Here is a 21,428-nt window from a genome sequence, read left to right on the forward strand (position 1 = left end):
AAGTGACTCCATCATTATTACAGATCAATGCTGCTAATTACAACATAGAGGAGTTGCTTAAAGTTGATTAGAATATTGCCTCTAATGCCTCCTGCAACCACATTACACTAAAAACTAAGACTAAAAATCTTCATCACTGACCGTTTTCCATGATGAAGACCAAATAATAAAATAATATTTCACTCTATTTCCCCAAATTTATGATGAAATATAATGACAATATATTGAGAATAAAGACAAGAAAAAAGTCAAAACCGGTGCACTAGGTGATTAGGAAGTAATTAGGATTCAATTCAACTTTATTGTCATTATACCAGTACAGCATAATGAAAAGCTACACTATATGGCCAAAAGTATGTGCACCCCCGATGTGATCACACTCATATGTGGTTCTTCTCCAAACTGTTACCACAAAGTTGGAAACACACAATTCTATAGAATGTGTTTGTGTGCTGTAGCATTACAGTTTCCCTTCACTGGAACTTAGAGACTCAAACCTGCTCCAGCATGACAATGCCCCTGTGCACAAAGCGAGCTCCATGAAGACATGGTGTGTGAAGGTTGGAGTGGAAGAACTCGAGTGTCCTGCACAGAGCCCTGACCTCAACCCCACTGAACACCTTTGGGATGAACTGGAACACCGACTGAACCCCAGACCTCCTCGACATCCCAACATCAGCGCCTGACCTCACTAATGCTCTTGTAGTTGAATGAACACAAATCCCCACAGCCACGCTCCGACATCTAGTGGAAAGCTTCCCAGAAGAGTGGAGCTCATTATAACAGCAAACACAGAGGGAATAAATCTGGAATGAGATGTTCAACAAGCACGTATGGGTGTGATGGTCAGGGGTGCACATACTTTTGGCCAGTGTATCTCACTGCTCCCTGCAGTGAGACATTCAGTGTAAACACAACACAACCACGGAAAGATTCTTGCATTATTGCTAGTAAGATTATTGCAGTATAATAAATAAATTTAAAAAATATACATTGTCCTGATGTGTGACTGCAGTAGACATGAGTTCAGAGGCTAGTGTGTGTGAAGCTGTCCTTCAGTCTCGATGTTCATGCCTGAATAGTCCTCCTGGTTGGGGTAAGTGATGTTGAGGGCATTGCCCAGACATCGTCTGTCATATACAGTATGTCCTTTATGAAGCTGTTTATGAGCAGTTCTTTGTACTCTGAAAATAAGATTTAAGTCTTAATCTAAATGGACCACCAGAAAAAATGTACATAAAATAAAATTTAAATACCATCATGATAGACTCATCCCATTAATTTGCATTTGGATTACACAATGAATTGAGCTCAACCCGATCATGGATGAAGACCTTGTAGCGGTGAAGGGGCTTGTGTACTCTAGTGTACCTCAGAGATATGTCTCCAGTAGTTTAATGGTACCAGTAAGGCCACCCTTGGTGAACAGATCTGTGGGGAGAGGTCAGACAAAGAGCGATCCTGAAGACCCCTATGAAAGGTACAAAAGACACATCCCTGCAGACAGACTTTGGCGTTGTGACTAGCAGGGTGATGTGGAGCCATCTTTTGGGTGGAATTCAAGTACTCAGCTTGAATGTGATGGTCAGAGATTTTATTCTTGAAACATGAAAACTCATAGGGGCAACCCTATTGTCCACCATGAAAAGTCCAAATGTGAGGTCCTCAGCCTGGGTTTGGTGTCTCCACACCCACCTGAGGACTTGACAGAGGGAGAGAGACTACTCCTAAAGGAGTAAGTTCAACTATACCTAGTCCATTCCTTTTACAACTCACATGCTACATCAGGCTCTTTCCCCATCAGTGAAAAGACATTTCATGTTCTACATTTATGGCATTTGGCAGACACCCTTATCCAGAGCGACTTACAATTATCTTATTTATACAAGTAAGCAGTTGAGGGTTAAAGGCCTTGCTCAAGGGCCCAGCAGTGGCAGCTTGGCGGTGCTGGGATTTGAACTCTCGACCGTCCGATCAGAAGTCCAACAGCTTAACCACTGAGCTACCACTTAACCACTTCTCAGAGCCAGTTTCCATTGCAAGGGTCTAGTCTGTCTAAGACTGTTCATTGCATGCCAGCTGCCTAACTGGCATTGCACCTAACATCCATGAAAGGTATAAAAATGAGCTATCTGTTGGTTTGGAGCTATCTTGTGGACTGACCACCTGCAAGATGAAGGCTGGGGATCAGTTTAAATGCCAGTTGGGCAGCATCCATGTGATGAACAGTTGGGGATAATTGGGGGTTTGGGGGGGATTTATTTTAAAGTCCAATATGCTTCCTTCAGGTGAGGAGAGCGAGCTTGCCTCTGGTGGAGGACTTCATATACTTCAGGATCTTATTCGCACATTATGATGGAAAAAGTGAGTGTGAGAGCTAGGTCTACATCCCTATCCTCACCTATGGTCATGACTACACATGGCAGAAATGAGGTTCCTCCTCAGGGGCTTACTCTCCATAATATGGTGAGGAACTCTTCAATCTGGGAGAACCTGGGAGTAGCGCCGCTGCTCCTCTGATTTGAGAGGTGGTTTGGGCACCAATAAACAAATAAATAAATAAACATGAATAAGTCTAATGTCTATATGTCTAATAAGTTTGACATACAGTATAGTATCTTGATGTATAGTATAGTGTAGGATAGTATAGTATAGTATCTTGTATCTTATATAGATTCAGTGGTCAGCATATTTGCAGCTAAGTTCCAGAGTATGGTCCTTCACCTGTAATTCTGTTTTGCAATCCTGTAAGGTCACACCTGACGCAATGTTGCAGTTGCAGAGTAAATATTGAAGAAGACTCTCATAATTTTACAATTTCTGGTAGTCCAGTCTTTTGGATCACTCCACATATAAGCTGATGTTATGCACTTATTTACTAGTTTGTGTTTAAGCTACAATAACAGTTTACATATTTATCTGGCAATGCAGAAAAGTTGTATGTGTAAATTGGTTAAAAATTAATTCACCACCAGATACATGGGATTATGGCCTCATTTACTGGAATTTCCTTCAGGAATTTCGATTCTGACTCACATATGATGCAGTGAGGTGGAGTTTCAGAGTACAGCAGGGTTTAAAAGTGTGGGAGTATGAACATCTGAAAAGAGATCAGAGAAACACCTTGTGTGTGTTGTACCTTTAATTTACAAATACTTTCTGTTGAACTGTGTTAGTTTTGAAGGTGGGTATGGGAACAGGAATATGAGCTTTAAAACAAAAAGAACAAAGTGAAAGTAAAAAAAATTCCTTAAATTCTTTGTTTAATTTACAGCTGTCCACGGCCCAATCCTGAACATCTGCATTTGAATTGAAGTGTGTTCACGAACAGCTGGAGGCGACTAAAATGACTGTAAGTACATGGCCTAATTACTATATAAAGATTCGCTGTTATAAAGTTAATCTCATTTGGTTTGTTTGTTTCCCATTTTCTAAATTATCTGGCTTTCCCTTTATAAAGGAACCTCACAGCATGTTTTATGTCTTCAGAATGAATATAATTGTGCTTTATCTATATTTTTGCGTCTTTTTCCAGGACAAGGTGTTTCCAGCGTTCTCAGTGTTCTGGACTCTCCTGCTCCCCCTGCTGGTTGGGAGTACTCCTATTTCTCAAGACCTGTTTCCGACTGACTGCTCTGATGTCTACGCTAACGGACAAACACTCAGTGGCGTGTACACCATCTACCCTACAGCAGACACACCTGTACAGGTGTACTGTGACATGGGATGTGGGGAAAGCCAAACAGAAGACGGGAAGTGGACGGTATGTTAGAATGTGTGTCTCCTTTACAGGAATTATACCGTAGTCCCTCAGTTTTCACAGTATGAAACTCTGCTCTGTATTTCTTTTTTTTTTTTTTAAATTTCAAATCTTAATTTCATTTAAATTAAATGTAGTCCAGAGCAGTTGTTTTGTGTGCTAAACCATCAGACCAACTTGACATAGGTACTAGCGCTTCCCCTAAAGGGTTCAGTGTTACCTTCACACCAGGTGTTTCAGAGAAGAATGGACGGCACTGTGAATTTCTACAGACCATGGGGACACTACAAGAAAGGGTTTGGGAACAAGTATGGAGAATACTGGCTAGGTGAGAAACTACAGCACAGATCACTTACTGGCTATTAAGTAATGACATGATGGACAGAACTACTACATTCAGAAATTTGATCCTGTCCTGAAATCAGGACAAACTGTAAGTAAGGAATAAAATACTTTGGCACATGATGATATAGAAAAATAGATGTGTTATGATGCGGCCTGAAGCAAAGCAGAATAAATGTTACCACTTGATTATTTTCCTATAACAGCACATCCTGAAGTGCTTTATTCTTCTTATACCACAGCAAATTGCCAAAGAGTAGAGCTAAATTTTTTGTATCAGTTTATAGTTACATTTATTGTTGTGGAACGTCGGTGAAACAAGTTAGTTCCTGTTCTCACTTACGTTATAGCAGCTATAAACAGTCGTTCCCTTACTAGCCTCTCTTTATTCTCTCTCTTGAAGTTAAAACATGCAGCTTGTCATGTTACCAAGAAACCACAAAAATATTTTTGAGTTTACTAATCTCTAATTTACTAGTTAACATCAGACATAAAAACACCAAGGTAATTTAATTTTATACAGAAAATGCCAAATGTGCAGTGCAGTGCTGCCACCATGTGACCATTCTGACTAATGCACTTTGATTCATTTTATATATAGTCTTTTCTTTCATCCTTTCCCTCTTCCTTTCTTCCTTTCTTTCTTTTAAAAAGCTAGCACTCATCCATTGTACATCTAGAATGTACTGCAAATGGTTATTATCTTGGACAGTCTTGCATTTTTTAAAATAAATATCTTTTATCATTTTTTTTCCCGTTCACCTCAAGGATTGGAGAATCTCTACCAGCTCACACATAAGAGGAAATACGAGCTGAAAATGGACCTGCAGGACTTTGAGGGAGTGTCAGTTTACGCTCGATACACTTCTTTCTCTGTGGAATCTGAAGCTGATGGCTACAAACTCAATGTTAGCGGCTTCATCAATGGAGGTGCAGGTGAGAGAGAGCAAAAGATATAGAAATAATTAAGGACCTCAAAGAGAATTAATTGGACCAACGCTGTGTTCTGGTCCAGAAACATCAAATAACAACGCTTAAAGACATTTTTACTTTTTAATACTTTTTTAATAGTGACTACAAAATGGCAATAGTGAAAAATAAATAATAGTGACTATAGGGACTACAAAAATAAATCCCTTTAAACCTGAAATGGATAAAATCAAATATTATTTTTTATTTAAATAAATTCTCAAATTCAAATTTTATTTGTCACATGTATAACCATACACAGTACGACTCGCAGTGAAATGCTTTATACGCTTTATCCTTCGCTTAAAAATAAAACAGGTGCAGTGTGTCCAGTTTTATAAGGAAATGAGCTTGAAGTGTTACTGAGCATCTTGCAGAAGCAGCCACAGTTCTTCTGGAGACTTTGACTGTCGACTCGCTTCTTATTTCTGCAGCGAAACCCAGCAGCCTTCATTATGTTTTTATCTGAAAAGTGTCTCTTATGGAATCTGCTGCTTTTTTTTTATGTCTTTACTGACATACAAACATTTTTCTGTAACATTTCAGTTTGTGCTGGAAAACTAATGTTTGGAATCTAAAATGTTTTTGTACTGAATCAGTAATGTAGAAGTCAGAAAATAAATAAATCTATAACAAAGTTTGTACTAAAAAAAATAGGCTATATGGATTGTGGCAGCAGCAGTCTGACAGTACAGATATGAAGTATTAGTTTTTTGCAATATTTTATATTACTTATATATTTTATAATTTTAAAGGCTCAGTGCAAAATTATAACATCAAATCAGCTGCTTCCAATCAGAGTTTGTTAAGACTAAAAAAATAAAACTTATAAAAAGAGATTGAAATACATCAGAAAAGCAAACCGTGACAGAGATTATCACAGCATAGATATTATCCTGTCATATTGCCTTGCCCTACTTATGGTAAAATTTAAAATAAAAAACCTAAAATTGTCAGTGGTAGGAGGGAAGTGGAGATTGTAGTGCTAGGTTTCCATTCCTCCATCCAGGAGAACTTTGCAAAGCTTTAAAACCAGATGGGTAGCAACCCTGTGACAGGTTTACCTTCATGTTAAACCTGCATGCTGATGAAAGTGATATACATTAACGGTATTCAGAAACAATGTACATTACAGAGTCTGTAGTGACAGCTTGTGTTATCTGCAGGTGATTCCATGGCGACAAACAATGGACAGAATTTCTCCACCTTTGATAAAGACCAGGACTCGTATCCTGAGAACTGTGCTAAACGCTTCCTCGGAGGTTTTTGGTACAGTACCTGTCACAGTTCTAATCCTAACGGGATATACCTGTGGGGACAGGACGGCACTCATTACGCCATCGGAAATGTGTGGAACCAGTGGAAAGGCGATGATTATGGTCTCAAATACATCGCCATGAAGATCAGACCTGTGTCTGTAGCACAGTGATGAATTTCTCTTTATAACATTCCTGTTGTTGATGGTGGAGGTGGAGGAGGTGGTGTTGGTGGACATGGTGGAAGTATTGGAGGAGGTGGTGTTGAAGTGGAGGTGGAAGTGGAAGTATTGGTGTTGGAGGTGATGGTGGTGGTGGTTGTCAGAGTTTTGGTCCTTTTTGTGTTTTTGTTGTGTTACGTTTTCCCCACTAGATGTCGCTCAGCCTTAGTTCTTTGTTGTAATTGGATTCAATGCTTTCACCTGTGTCTTGTTCCCGTTTGGTGTATTTAAACCGTCCCTTTTGCCTTTGTTCCCCGCTTGGTTATTGTTGTTTCCTGAGCCCCTGTCGTCGTTATAGTTGTGTCTCTTGAGTTAAATTTCTTCTGTCTCGTTTCCTAGCGCCCTTGCCTTGTTTTTTTTTTTCTCTCTATTTTAGTTTTGGCTTTTTTTGGTTTTCCTGCCCATCTTTGTTTTTTGTTATTCATTGCTTTCTCGTTCACCACCTCCCTGTGGCAGTAGAACGTCTGTTTCTTACGCCGGAGACCCAGGTTCGATTCCCGGTCGTGACAGAATAACCAAGCCATAATGAGCCCAGAAATGCTGAACACTCAGGAGCTCTGTGCCACTGTGGCCCAGCATGAGTCCTCTGTACAGCGCCACAAGGCTGCCCTTGCTCAGCAGGAGACCCTGATGGCCCAACACTCCCAGTTGCTGATGGATCTCTTGACTGCAATCTTACTACTCTAGGTTTACTCTAGGTTTGTAGAGGAATTCAAGCAAGTGTTTGACCACCCTCTGAGTGGCCGGGCTCCTCACCCTCCGGCAAGGCAATGACAGTGCTGCTGAATATGCCATCAAGTTCCGGACCATAGCCGCTGGCAGTGGCTGGAATGATAAAGCCCTCATGGTTTGCTTCTTGAGCGGTCTATCCAAGGCTATCAAGGACGACCTGGCCGCTAAAGAGCCTGCCCCGGACCTGGAGGCCCTCATTGACCAGGCTATCCAGTTGGATAATCGCCGGAGAGAGAGAGAGAGCTGAGCCGTTCCCATGCCCCCACCCAGCTGGCCAGCCCTATTGCAGTTCAGGGGTGCTCTGATCCCCAAGATCCCGCTGAACCGATGCAGTTGGGCAGGGCCCATCTCTCCCCTGTGGAGCGAAACATGCGGGAACACTGTTGCTTGTACTGTGGACCTGGCCATTTCCGTACCTCTTGCCCCGAGCTCTCGGGAAACGCTCTGTCCCATACAGGCGAGGCAGGACTGTCCCAGGAGTAACTTGCACTGCCGCTCCCTCTGACTCTGCGCTGGTCCTTCACACCTCTCACGCCTCAAGATGGTTTTTAGTAAGAAGAAAGCCTCATTGCAGCCTCATCGTCCCTGTGACTGCGCTATTGACCTCGTCCCTGACTCCAGTCCCCCTAGAGGCCATATCTTCTCATTGAGGAGTCCCTTGCGGCCGGGATTATTCGTCCATCCACTTCCCCGGCTGGGGCGGGGTTCTTTTTTGTCGGGAAGAAGGACGGGGGCCTTCGGCCGTGTATCGATTACAGGGGGCTCAACCAGATCACTGTGCGCAACCGCTATCCCCTACCTCTCATGGCCACCGCTTTTGAGGGGACTTGCCTAATGCCTACCAACTTGTGCGTATCCGGCCGGGCGACGAATGGAAGACCGCCTTCAACACGCCTACGGGGCACTATGAGTACCTGGTCATGCCTTTTGGCCTCACTAATGCTCCTGCGGTTTTTCAAACCTTGGTCAATGACGTACTTAGGGACATGCTTAACAAATTCGTCTTTGTCTATCTGGATAACATACTCATTTTCTCGAGCTCGCTGCAGGAGCATGTTACCCATGTTAGCAAAGTCCTCAGACGCCTACTGGACAACCACCTGTACGTCAAGCCTGAGAAATGCGAGTTCCACGTGACTCAGGTCCAGTTATTGGGGTTCATTGCCAAGCCCGGTCTAATCCGTATGGACCCAAAAAAGGTGCGTGCAGTCATGGATTGGCCTTCCCCCTCATCAGTAAAAGAGGTCCAACGCTTCCTCGGGTTCGCTAATTTTTACCGCAAGTTTATCTGGAACTTCAGCTCCGTTGCTGCCCCGCTGTCGGCTGTCACCAAGGGCACCTCTGCCAGCTTTCGCTGGAACCAGGACGCTGAGTCGGCCTTCTGCGAGCTCAAGTCCCGCTTCTCCTCTGCCCCTATTCTGGCTCTCCCGGATCCGGAGATTCCCTTTGTTGTAGAGGTGGATGCCTCTGAAGTAGGAGTCGGAGCGGTGCTGTCTCAAAGGGGTAAGGATGGCAAGCTGCACCCTTGCGCTTTCTTTTCCCACCGTCTTACCCCGACAGAGAGAAATTACCATGTGGGTGATCGAGAACTTCTGGCTGTTAAGTCAGCACTGGAGGAGTGGAGGCATTGGCTCAAGGGCGCGAAATACCCGTTCCAGGTACTCACGGACCACAAAAATCTCGAGTACATCCAACAAGCCAAGCGGCTCAATCCCCGACAGGCGCATTGGTCACTGTTCTTCAACAGATTTCACTTTGTCCTGTCTTACCGCCCTGGTTCCAAGAACCTTAAAACTGATTCACTGTCTCGAGTCTACGGTAGCACGTCTCGAGAGGACAAGGTCCTCCCTATCATTCCCAGCTCGAAAATTGTAGCTCCGGTCAGGTGGCAACTTGAGGACACAGTGAGACAAGCCCAAGCCAGAGAACCCGACCCAGGAAGCGGCCCTACCAACCGCCTGTATGTACCCAGGGCTGTTCGATCCCCGGTTCTCCAGTGGGGGCACTCCTCCCATTTTTCTTGTCATCCGGGTCCCTCGCGTACTCTCGAGTTCCTCCAGAGGCGATTTTGGTGGCCTACCATCAAGGAGGATGTCATCACCTATGTCAGGGCCTGTCCTGTGTGTAATCAGAGCAAAACCATGCACCAATCTCCCCAGGGTCTCCTGCAGCCTCTTCCCATCCCTCATAGGCCCTGGTCCCACCTGTCCATGGACTTCATCACCGGGCTTCCACCGTCCCAAGGTAACACCTGCATCATGGTCATTGTTGACTGATTTTCCAAGGCCGTCAAGTTCATCCCCTTGCCCAAACTACCCACAGCCAAAGAAACAGAGGAGCTTATCATTACTCATGTTTTCCGCACCTTTGGCATACCACAGGACATCATCTCCGATCGGGGACCCCAATTTTCCTTGCGTTTCTGGTGGGCCTTCTGTGAGTCTCTGGGGGCCTCCGTGAGCCTATTCTCCGGGTTCCATCCCGAGTCCAACGGTCAGATGGAGAGATTCAACCAGGATCTCGAGACCCCCCTGAGGTGTATGGCTGCTAACAATCCGTCCTCCTGGTCCACTTTCATCATTTGGGCTGAATACGCGCACAACACTCTCCGCTCCTCTGCCACAGGCATGTCCCCGTTCGAGTGCCAGTTTGGGTATGCTCCTCCACTATTCCCAGAGCAAGAAGTGGAGACAGCTGTTCCCTCCGCCCAACAGTTCGTCAAGTGCTGCCGCCAAACCTGGAGAAAAGCCAGATTTAAGCTCCTGAGGACCTCACAGCAGTACCAACGGCAGGCTAACCGATGACGAAGACCAGCCCCTACGCTGCGCCCTGGTCAACGAGTCTGGCTCTCCACCAAGAACCTTCCCTTGCGGGTGGAGTCCCGCAAGTTGGCCCAGAAGTTCATTGGCCCCTTCAGGATTGCTAGGAAAGTTAATCCTGTTACTTATAAGTTATTTCTCCCTAGGTCACTAAGGATTAACCCCACATTCCATGTGTCTTTGCTAAAACCTGTTTTGTCTTCTCCCTTCTCTGTGCCAGGTAAACCGCCCCCTCCGCGCATCATTAACGGCCAGCCTGCCTGCCTACACAGTCCACCGAATCCTGGATGTCCTGGGTCCCGGCCCGAGATATCCTGGACCCCGGGCTCATTCGAGAATTTTTCTGCGCACCGGCCCAGGTCGTCGGGAAGGAACGTCAGGAGCCATTCCTGGGGGGGGGGTCCTGTCAGAGTTTTGGTCCTTTTTGTGTTTTTGTTGTGTTACGTTTTCCCCACTAGATATCGCTCAGCCTTAGTTCTTTGTTGTAATTGGATTCATTGTGTCTCTCGAGTTAAATTTCTTCTGTGGTTTTTGTTTTTTCCTAGCCCCCTTGCCTTGTTTTTTTTGCTCCTTTTTTTCTCTACTTTAGTTTTGGCTTTTTTCGGTTTTTCCTGCCCATCTTTGTTCTTTGTTATTCATCGCCTTCTCGTTTTCCCGTTTTTTCCCCCTGAGTCATCGTATAGTAGAACGTCCGTTTCTCACGCCGGAGACCCGGGTTTGCTTCCCGGAGGTGGAAGTGGTGTTGTTGTTGATGATGATGGTGGAGGTGGTTTTGGTGGTGGAAGTGGAAATGTTGGCATTGAAGTGGAGGGGATGGTGGAGGTGGAAGTGTTTTTGGTGTTGTCGATGATGGTGGAGGTGAAGGAGGTGGTGTTGGTGGTCGTGGTGGTGTTGGTGGTGGAGGTAGAAGTGGTGTTGGAGGTGGTGGTGGTGTTGGTGGTGGTTTTGGTGGTGGAGGTAGAAGTGGTGGTGGTGGTGGTTTTGGTGTTGGTGGTGTTGGTGGTGGTGGTGGTGGTGGTGGAGGATGCAGATGATAACAACACAACAATTTTTTATTATTTTTTTCTAATGCCATTATGCAGACCTTTGTGAAAGAAAAGTGTATTTAAGTGTTTTTTATTATATATTTTTTATTGTTTTTTATTATGTGTTAATTATTGTGAAAAGTAAAGGAGAGCTGGTACAATTGTAACATTTTATGATTTGAAATAAATTACTTATAAGTGGTTTAAATTCCAGACTTGCAAATATTTGCTTGTTTGATGATGTGTAAGTTTGCCGATATCGTCAGTGAGTGCTGTACATTTTCACAGAGTCCCACGTTACAGTTTTACTGGCAAAGCGTCACGACTGAAACATCGTGTTGGTCATCATTAACACCACTCATAAAATGCTTTCATGTACATCAGGGAGATCAGTGTTAAACATCACACACTCATTACTCTGTGTAATCTAGCCTTAACGTAGCTTGGAAAATATTAAGCAATTGCAGTTAATCATTGGATGTTGATTACACACATTCAGAGCTCATAAAGATGTTATCCTTTTTATTTTCATTTTGCTTGAATATTTTTCGATTTCATTTTTTAAAAAAAATTCTGAACTCTTAACAGTCTGAGAGCCTCTGAAGGAAGAAGTTCACACATGCATTTAGAGAAAACAAGCGTTTCACAGTTGTGCTGGCTTTCCCCTACAATCTTCTACTGTTAACACTGTTAAAGTGTATACACACTTTTAATACATACTAAATGTAATATTTTGCAACAACTTTAGTGTATTTAAATTGTAATTAAGCTATATTTAAATCTATATATTGAATGCATTTAGTTGTGATTTTTTTTGGACTCAAGAAATTAGACTTGTGTAATTTAATTTATAGATGCAGTTCTTATTAGACATGAGGTACTTTACATATATATATATAGTACTGTGCAAAAGTCTTAGGAACATGCAAAGAAATTCTGTTGAGCAAAGATGCCTAAAAAAATCCTATAAAGAGCAGTAAACAGTAATAAATGAAACAAAGTCAGTATTTAATGTGACGATCCTTCACTTTAAATAAATAAAGCAGTATCTGAGGTGCAGTGTGTGCAGTTTTATAAGGAAATGAGCTGGAAGTGTTACTGAGCATCTTGCAGAAGCAGCTACAGTTCTTCTGGAGACTTTGACTGTCGACTCGCTTCTTATTTCTGCAGCGAAACCCAGCAGCCTTCATTCTGTTTTTATCTGAAAAGTGTCTCTTATGGAATCTGCTGCTTTCTTTACTGACATACAAACATTTTTCTGTAACATTTCATTTTGTGCTGGAAAACTAATGTTTGGAATCTAAAATGTTTTTGTACTGAATCCATAATGTAGAAGTCAGAAAATAAACATCTATAACAAAGTTTGTACTAAAAAATAGTGCCAAGACTGTTGCACAGCACTGTATATATATATATATATATATATATATATATATATATATATATATATATATATATTTATACACTGCTGTGTGTACTGATACACTTTTCCCATATACTTCAGTGTTACTTATAATGAAAACACACTTAAGTACGCTGTGATTTCTGTGACTACAGAAAAGTGTATTTCGGGTGTATTTTCCAGAAAGTACAGGAAAAATATAATTTTGAATAATCTTTACATACTTATACAGAAATACACTATTGATGCACTTAAGTATGCTTCATTTTTGCAAGGTGATTCAAAGTATTAATTTATCTGTACCTTTTATTTTACTAAATAAACGTGTTTTAATTAACGCATTTCAACAAATTGGCCTTTGTGTCTATGCTAATGATCCACATTTATAATTTGTGTCTGTTCCCTGGTAGGTTTTTTAAATCTGATTTTATCAGATTTTTTTTTTTATCAGATTACAGAATAGCTGCTATAATAAATTCTACACACCACCATGTTCATGGAATCTTAGCATTGCAATCATCATTGTATTGTTTAAAGATTACGGGGAACTACCGCTGGTGGTGTGTTTCAGATTTCTCATAAATAAGCGCTCACTTCCTTATAGAAAGAGACTGCATGCTTTAGCAAACCGTAACGTTTTGCATTAGGGTTTTTGAGTTATGCCAGCTGGTAGAATTAATGTTAATCCAACAAAATGTTTTAAATGTGGTGAATTAAATTTTTGGCCATAATAAAAAGCATTTCTAAGTAATATCTGTCAGCATAAACACAAGTTTTTAAATTGACTGCATGTAAAAGAAAAAAAAAAGAAAAAAAAAAGTCATCCAAAGTAGTTTTTTTTGTTCAGTATTTGAAAGCATAAAATAACCATAATAATAATAATAATAATAATAAAAATGCAATATTTTGCACTAAGCTTTTTTGAGTTATATCAACTGCTGGTAGAGTTGTAAACAAACAAACAAAAAAAAAGTTGCACATTTTAAACTCTGGATAAACAAAGAGAGCCTGAACTTCTGAATGTAGTTGTACAGGTCTGGAAGGATAGACTCTACATATAAAAAACAACACCAATTCTAAGATAAGTTGTAAGTTCCAACACACTCAGGTTTATCAGACACATTGAACTGATTTAAATAATAATAAAAATAAATAGGCTATCAAGTATTAAGTCAGTAATGAATCAGGAGTAGTGTGATTTTCAACAATAAAGAACATACTGCTGCAGAATACACTGCAGGATTTACTAATTTGTAATTCTGATTTAAGACTCAGAATCAAATAAATCACATATTATTAAGTATCATGTAAAAACCTGTTTGGTTAGGAGTAAGGTTAACTGTAAATTTATCTGATTATGATGATTTTATTTAAGGCTACATGAGAGCAGAATGCATGATCTTTTTTAATTCCTTAAATTTAATTTTAATGGAATTAAATACACATTCTCTATGCAGAAGGACAGAATGCATTTCAGTTCAGCTGTAATGTTTGATGCAATGATATACTTTCTCAATAAAGTTTTCAGATTTCCTTTTTAAAAGATGAATCTTTCTATTAACCACTTGATAAGACACACCGAGAATCAAATAATAAAAAAATATATATTTATATAAAAAGTGTTGACATTGCACTTTGCAATAAAGCTAGAATTTACCAAACTATTTACAGAGCATGTGAACACAATGTTACTTTCATATCCAGTTCCACCGACAATACAGGAATGACCAGGAATGCATTAAGACTTTCCGCCAGTTCTCATTCACTACTGTGCATACTTATCACACCCTCATTCCTTGCATGGTTTTGTCCTTCCGTGTGCATTTAAGAGCATTGTCTCTGCTGACTATTGCCTCATTTTCATATTACCACAGTGTGAATATGAATTTCACATATTTGAATTATATACAGGTAACATTAAATATTTTTGTTCTGTGGTATATTTAATACATTTTAAACTTTTTTGCTAATGTTTTTTCTTTGTTTTGAACTTGCTAAGGATAAGATTTAAACACATATAATTTGAATTTACAGGTTACAGTTTTTAAATAAGAAAAAAAAAATCAAAACACTCAAAACAAATCACAAAAATTCAAATCACAGAAATAGAGATTTTTTGTAAAATAGGCGAAATGTGAAGTATCCTGGATTCCCAGGGAAAAATGGACTCCTTGCATGTTGCATCTCAGTTATTTTATTTACAATAACTAGATAAAATAGAAGCTGTATTGATGATGAGAGTGCTACTCTTCCTTAATGTGAAATGTGACGATTTTGAAAAATGAATAAAATCTCTACAAAATAGTTATAAGTTTTAATAAGGAGGAAAAAAAAATGTTATGGTCTTGCAAAGGACATTTTACACTGCGTGTCCTTCTAACATGAAGCCGATACTGAGCAATTTTTAAGAAACATGAAAACAAACTTCAGGGGGGAAAAAATACCTCTCAGATATTATGAATTTTTGTTTTTTGGAGACTCAAATCAACAAAGTTACTTTAGTCTGTTTTATAAAGCAAAATATTTAACATAATAAAATGACATACTGCATGAAATGAAATCCTGCAGTCTCATCTAACTGCAGTCAGAGCAGTTTATGTAAGAAAGGATAAGATGAAAAATGAGTAATTGATTTAGTACACGAATTGTCATTGTGATATATGAACTGTGATGCATTTCTGCAGTGTGGAGCTCACTAAAAAGTTGATCGTAGTTACAGCCCTGGATGAGTAAATGATCACAGTATCAGACCAATATCCGATAACAGTATTGCTACTGATGCATCTATATGTGGTTTTGGTTTTTGATTCTGGTTCACTGTTTAAAATTTGTGTATGTGAATCTTCTACTGGATATGTGAATCAGTAAACACACTCATTTTGCTGTGGAAATTACGTAACACCTTTATGAAGCTCTTAGGCCCATAAGTGACTCTGTGACGGGTTTCGTTTAGCAGTGAGAGAATTCTATCTGACTACATGATTTCACTCTACAGCAGTGTATTTATTAAGCACGTGTATATATGGATGTGCTAGCTGCACATAAAGTCTATTACTTTTAATTGTTTTCTACATATATAAAGCATAAAACAAGCACGCAGCCACATAAAAAAACATCCAAACCATGTTGTTCACTTTAAGTGTGCAGACTAAGCCTATCCACTTTGTATCTAATGTCAGCTTTAAGAAAGGTGCTGTCATTTGAAATAATAAGAAAAATGCTTGTGATGTTGCCAGGTTCCGAGAAGGAACTGACAGAATTGTGGAATGTAGACTAGCATCATGTTTGTATTTCTTGTAAATAAAAGTTTACTTCCTTATAGAACAAAAGCCTGGATGTAGGCCAATTTTCTGCATACCTGTTTACTTTTGCTAATTAATTCATGCAAGGTATCATATTTATATGCTGCCCTATAAAAGAGACACACACACACACACACACACACACACATCTGGCAGGAATCATCTGCTCCAATCACTGAAATCATTCTATTCTACAAAGGTAAGTCCTTCTACCTCTGCTTTATTTACTCAAAGTGTTAATCGATAGCTACACATCAGTTCTGTTGAGTTCTGGATTGTGATTGATCAGAAGGTGTTGATTAATTTTCTATAACAGCAGATAGTAACAGATCATTCACAGGGACGTGTACAGCGGACGCTTCACATAAACAGATTCAAAAATTGTTGATATGGTGACGTTTTCTCCAGGGTAAGGAGATGTTTATGTAACATTTATGGAAGGAGTCTCCAGTGTCAGTGCTTTGTAACAGTCAGAGGTAAAGCTGTAACTTTAAGTTTTCCGACATCTTCAGGACAGAGGAGTTTAAAGAGATATAAATAAAGACAGGCTGGTGAGGGAACGACTGTTTATAGCTGCTATAACATAAGTGACAACAGGAGCTCACTTGTTTCACTGACGTTCCACAACAGATAAAACCTGTGACATGTTGTTCTTTAATTAATATAAATTGTAAATGTTTGTAAATTGCTGTGGTATAAAAGGAATAAAACACTTGGAGACATGCTGTTATAGGAAAATAATCAACTTCAGGGTGGTAACAGTAATTCATCACACCACCTCATCGCTCAGTATTTTACTGTAACATGTCAGTTAATGATGTAACAAGTTTGATAAATTATTTTGATGATCATTGTTTTTTATTTCACAGAGAAAAGCAATGAAGGCCTTCATTATGATGGTGAGCAGTTTTTCTTCTGCATTATTTCTTACCAGTTATTTTCTAGTTTTTTTGTTTAAATTTAACAAATAACATTTTATTATTTAATTAAAAAATGATAAAATATAAAATGTGTTGGTCGGCAGGGTGGTAGTGTTGCCAGTTTTGGGATTTCTGGAGTTTGATTTTGAGCTTCTGCCCCGAAAATCAAAATCAGTATTTCAGATTTTTTTTGTACCCGTCACTTAGTGTTATGGACATCAGTATGGTATATCTGTAACAATATATAAATAAATAATATATTATATATTATTTATTATAATAAGATATTCTTGTTTTAAATTTTTGTCATGAAGGAAGTAACTGTCACTTTCAGGAAAACTATTATAATTTTTTGATGACTCATCCTGTACAAGTCTTTTGTTTGTCCAAATAAATGCTATATGTCCCACCCACAGGGGCGTGTCTTGCTCTACAGGAGAAGCTTGTTATTATTAAACATGGTTCGTCTGTGTATTTTTAGCCATGCCTCTTCACACAAACTATTCCCTTTTCCAACCATCAGCTGGTGGAGAAAAAATGTTTAGAGTTTATTCATGTGGAAGAGTGAGGAGTTTGTGTGAGTTTGCTTTCATGTTTTACCAACTTGGAGGTGTTTAATGACGATGTGTTGCTACCTCAGACTGATGTAGTTTTTATACACCATCTCCATCAGTAAGAGTCAGGTTTTTTAAATTTATTGACCCATCGGCAACACTGACGCTCACCCTCTCCTCAAACACGTACACCACAAATCCAGAACACACACACCATCTCGCAGTCTAGGATATTGTTCTGGTGCATGAGGACAGGCGTGGGCAAAGGCACCATTGAGAAATCTTCCACAGCTGAAAAAAAACTCAGTTAAGAATTAATCTCTTCACTGTTCTCCATATTTAGCTAGTTTGCTAAGCTACTGTCGGGTTTGTTTAGATTAGGCAGCAGTGTGGCATGGTGCATCTCAAACACCATTAGCCATTCTGTCAATCAATCAAGCACTTCAATAATCAAATCTCAGCTCTCAAGACATTTCATGGGGAATTTTAACAGATACTATACATATATTCTCATTTAAATCTCTCTCTCTCTCTCTCAGACATGCTGCTTGCTAGCTCTGTTTCTCCCCGTTCTCGTTGCTGCTGCTCCTGCGTATGTGCGTCTCCTGCCTCAGGACTGTCAGGAAATCTACAGGAGTGGTGTTAATAATAGTGGCGTGTACACCATCTACCCTTCAGACACCACCCCTGTAGAGGTGTACTGTGAGATGGGCTGCGCTGAGGATTCATCCCGAGGATGGACAGTAAGAGATTTATTTATTTATTTTTTACAATTTCAGACCTGCTGACCCAGAAGAGGAATGATTTGTCATAAAAACACAGTTAAAAAAAACTATGTTACATATTCCCTGGCCAGCACACGACGCCATTTTTAACCATTTTCAGCAAAACACTTTCGGTGACATTCCTAATAAATTTTAAACTTACTTAATATTCCTAATAATAAATAAACTCATACTAACTATATATGTGTGTAATGTTAGCTAAGTGGAACACACACTGACTTTGTTTCTCAGCCACTAAACATAGCAGAAATCATACCTGGAAGGATGCAGGGGGAAGATATTAATCTACACAAGCTCTGCTTTTCTCTGTGTAATATCTATAATCCTTTCATTGGCACGGACTGTACTCTAGACCACAGTGTAGAGAGGAACCACAGTGAGCCTCACCCTGGCTCAGCAGAAGGACCTAGAACTGCTGTACAGGACCACAACCTAGATGTGTGCAGGGAAATTTTTCCTACAGACAGACGGTACACCTGTCTGAAATCTGCTCCTGAGAAGATCCTTACAGCAAGGTTAGACAGGTTTTCCACTTAGAAGTTCAACAGAGGCAGGTTATTTTCTGCCTAAAAAAAAAGGAGACCTCGGCTCTTTAAAAAAGTGCCATCCTGTCCCTCTCCTTGGGTCAGAGTATACGATTTTATCAAAAAGAAACTGTCTCAACATTTTTTTAGCTCCATTAATTCATGAACATCTGTCATACTTCATCCCAGAACACTCAATTTTTTATTCTTTTTCTGGTGCAGGACCTGTTACACCTCACCAAACTGTACAAACTATTCAATTCAATTCAATTTTATTTGTATAGCATTTTTAACAATGGACATTGTCACAAAGCAGCTTTAGAGAAATAAATGGATTCACAAAAATATATTGTAAATATTTGAATTACAAACTAAATGTTGGACTTGGCTCGCTAGACCAACAAAAGGCGTTTGACAGAGTGGACCATGCCTAACATTTTTTAAAGACCTTAGCACATGTCAGTGTGGAATCAGCATGTTCCTGTATTCTGAGGAAATACTGAACAAATATTTGGATCTATAAACTCATCTCCTACAATTTGGAAATGTGATCTTGATTTCCAGACTTCCTATTTGCACAGACTTCTAAACATGTTCTGAGTGTGGACTATCTAATTACATTGACTTTGAAAATGAGAAATGGAGCCTGAATGGTGTGGTTTGTAAATACGTAAAAATGTAAAATAAACATGTCAGACCGATGAATTAAAGGCATCTTGAAAGTCAAAGTTTTTCTCTCTCTCTCTCTCTCTCTCTGTCTCTCTCAGGTGATTCAGAGGAGAATAGACGGCAGTGTGAATTTCTACAGGCGTTGGAATCAGTACAGGAATGGCTTTGGGAATAAGAGTGGAGAATACTGGCTGGGTGAGGTTATTTTTTTATCACTGATTATATGTTTTTAGTATTTTGCACTGTTCTCATCTTCATACAGTTCTACAGTTAAGTTCCTCCTGATGTTGCTCCTGCTGTTCAGTGTAGTTACCTGTGTTTATTGCATTCTGGGTCACTTGTTGTATTTGTAGAAGTGTAAGTGTCATGTCAGTCCCTCGCTCAGTCCACACCTGATTTGTCTCAGCTGTGTGGCCGTACTTGCTACAGGAAGGAGAAAAGGGCATCTGCACACTTTGAATTTAATCTGTTCTGTATTCGATTATAAAGTTAAGAGGAGGTGAATTTACATTTCTGGCCATTTTTTTGTTTTGTGAGAGACATTAATTAATGAATAAGCCTAGCTCTAGAGCTGTTTAAGTTATCAAATTCTATGGGAACTCCCACTGACAACCACACCCCTTCTCAGGTACGCCCCCATCACCAACACCCACTAAACCCCTCTCTCAGCCAAGCCAAACTCCCCGATGACTAATTACACTCACAGTTCACCTTCACAGTTTCATTTATAAATATGTGTGTAACTCATATTGCTGTACATTGTTAATTCTTTGTGGATTATGATTTTAAATAAAGTGCACAGTGTATAGAAAGGGGGGTTTTGAGATTTAAGTGGATTTCTATGGAGGTTACACTTGAAAGTGCAAAAAGAATACAGATAAAGCATAAAACAAGAGCAGAGTGACACGTGAGGTGGAATTCGATGCTTCATTATACTCACACTGGACATCTGCAGGTTTGGAGAACCTCTACATGATGACCCACAACAAGCTGTATGAGCTGAAAGTGGACCTGGAGGACTTTGATGGATTGACAGCATCCGCTCTCTACACAACTTTCTCTGTAGGCCCTGAAATGAACGGCTATGTGCTCCAAGTTGGTGGCTTTGTAGAAAAAGGAGCAGGTGAGAGATCTGATGTTAGTCAATGTTTGTGTGCAAATACGTGTGTATGAGTTTTTATTTCAAATATGTGTACAATGTGTGTAGTAAAAAAATGCTTCTGATTGCAGGTGATGCGCTGAGTTATCACAGTGGACAGAGATTCTCCACTTTCGATAATGAACAGAATCCTTATGGCTGTGCTAAATCATACCTCGGGGGGTTTTGGTACTATGCTTGCCACTATGCAAACCCCAATGGTTTCTATCTGGGGAGACAGGACAGCACTTATTTTGCCATTGGTAATGTGTGGTATCAGTGGAGAGGCTATTATTATGGCCTTAAGTCCATCACTATGAAAATCAGGCCTGTGTCTTAAACTTGCAATGCAAAAGCCAGGATATTTCCACCCTGGAAATAGAACAACACTGTTAGCTGTGATTTTCTAGGTTACCAGAGTCATTCTGTTAGTTAGGACCAATTATGTAATTCTCTCCTCTATATAGGTAAACCACGTATGTCTTTAATCAAGTGCATTCTAAAAAATAAATAATAAATCCCTACTTTTATCTTTTTCTTTGTTCAAGTCCAGAAAATAAAATGTGTTTTGGGTATTGTATTACTTTCTTAACCATGTAATTGGTAATGAATTCTCTTGTGGATATTAAATTTCAGTTTTAGTTTAAATATGGTAGTTGTTTTTTATTTGTGCATATTTTAGCAAGGCTTCTTCTGTTCTGATCAGCAAAAGGATGGAGTTGGATGGAGTATATGTATATGCCTCAGGCTGCGAGAGTGTTTTTGTCAAACATCATGAATTTTAAGAGCAGCTGTTATTAACCTGCTATTGATGTACAAGTAATAGGCTGCTGTTTGCAGAAATGTAAGCTTTGCTAAATGTTACATAGCAGCTCAAAGATCGTGGCTTTTCCATAGAGAAGAAGACACAAGACACACCACACTGAGATCTTAGTTCAGCTGAAGGTCACTATAATCTCATCCAACTATGAGGTTGTTAAGAATTCCCGCGTCAGTGTATGGCAAACTCC

The 21,428-nt window shown here is 39.9% G+C and overlaps 2 protein-coding genes across 2 annotated transcripts; both read left to right on the top strand.

Annotated features, from left to right (window-relative positions):
- Nucleotides 1–3,034: 3,034 nt before the first annotated feature.
- Nucleotides 3,035–11,337, top strand: LOC117596145 (microfibril-associated glycoprotein 4-like). The gene is made up of 7 exons (XM_034300130.2): nucleotides 3,035–3,184; nucleotides 3,275–3,352; nucleotides 3,536–3,763; nucleotides 3,992–4,088; nucleotides 4,871–5,038; nucleotides 6,238–6,532; nucleotides 11,046–11,337. Exons 2-6 carry the CDS (start codon nucleotides 3,347–3,349, stop codon nucleotides 6,498–6,500), a joined length of 762 nt encoding a protein of 253 aa, XP_034156021.2. The 5' UTR covers nucleotides 3,035–3,184; nucleotides 3,275–3,346; the 3' UTR covers nucleotides 6,501–6,532; nucleotides 11,046–11,337.
- Nucleotides 11,338–15,929: 4,592 nt separating this feature from the next.
- On the top strand, nucleotides 15,930–21,066 carry LOC113525123 (microfibril-associated glycoprotein 4-like). Its single transcript, XM_034300133.2, has 6 exons — nucleotides 15,930–16,027; nucleotides 16,698–16,727; nucleotides 17,842–18,045; nucleotides 19,379–19,475; nucleotides 20,236–20,403; nucleotides 20,511–21,066. Exons 2-6 carry the CDS (start codon nucleotides 16,707–16,709, stop codon nucleotides 20,756–20,758), a joined length of 738 nt encoding a protein of 245 aa, XP_034156024.1. The 5' UTR covers nucleotides 15,930–16,027; nucleotides 16,698–16,706; the 3' UTR covers nucleotides 20,759–21,066.
- The last annotated feature ends 362 nt before the right edge of the window (nucleotides 21,067–21,428 follow it).

The sequence above is a fragment of the Pangasianodon hypophthalmus genome, chromosome 26 (assembly GCF_027358585.1).
Source record: "Pangasianodon hypophthalmus isolate fPanHyp1 chromosome 26, fPanHyp1.pri, whole genome shotgun sequence".
Taxonomy (NCBI): Eukaryota; Metazoa; Chordata; class Actinopteri; order Siluriformes; family Pangasiidae; genus Pangasianodon; species Pangasianodon hypophthalmus.

Excerpts from the sequence above, each read along its gene's own strand:
- LOC113525123 (XM_034300133.2), top strand. The coding sequence starts at position 16,707 with ATGAAGGCCTTCATTATGATG. Across the intron at positions 18,046-19,378 it reads ATTCATCCCGAGGATGGACA|GTGATTCAGAGGAGAATAGA; the intron begins GTAAGAGATTTA and ends TGTCTCTCTCAG. Across the intron at positions 20,404-20,510 it reads CTTTGTAGAAAAAGGAGCAG|GTGATGCGCTGAGTTATCAC; the intron begins GTGAGAGATCTG and ends TTCTGATTGCAG.
- LOC117596145 (XM_034300130.2), top strand. Across the intron at positions 3,764-3,991 it reads CAGAAGACGGGAAGTGGACG|GTGTTTCAGAGAAGAATGGA; the intron begins GTATGTTAGAAT and ends CCTTCACACCAG. Across the intron at positions 5,039-6,237 it reads CTTCATCAATGGAGGTGCAG|GTGATTCCATGGCGACAAAC; the intron begins GTGAGAGAGAGC and ends TGTTATCTGCAG.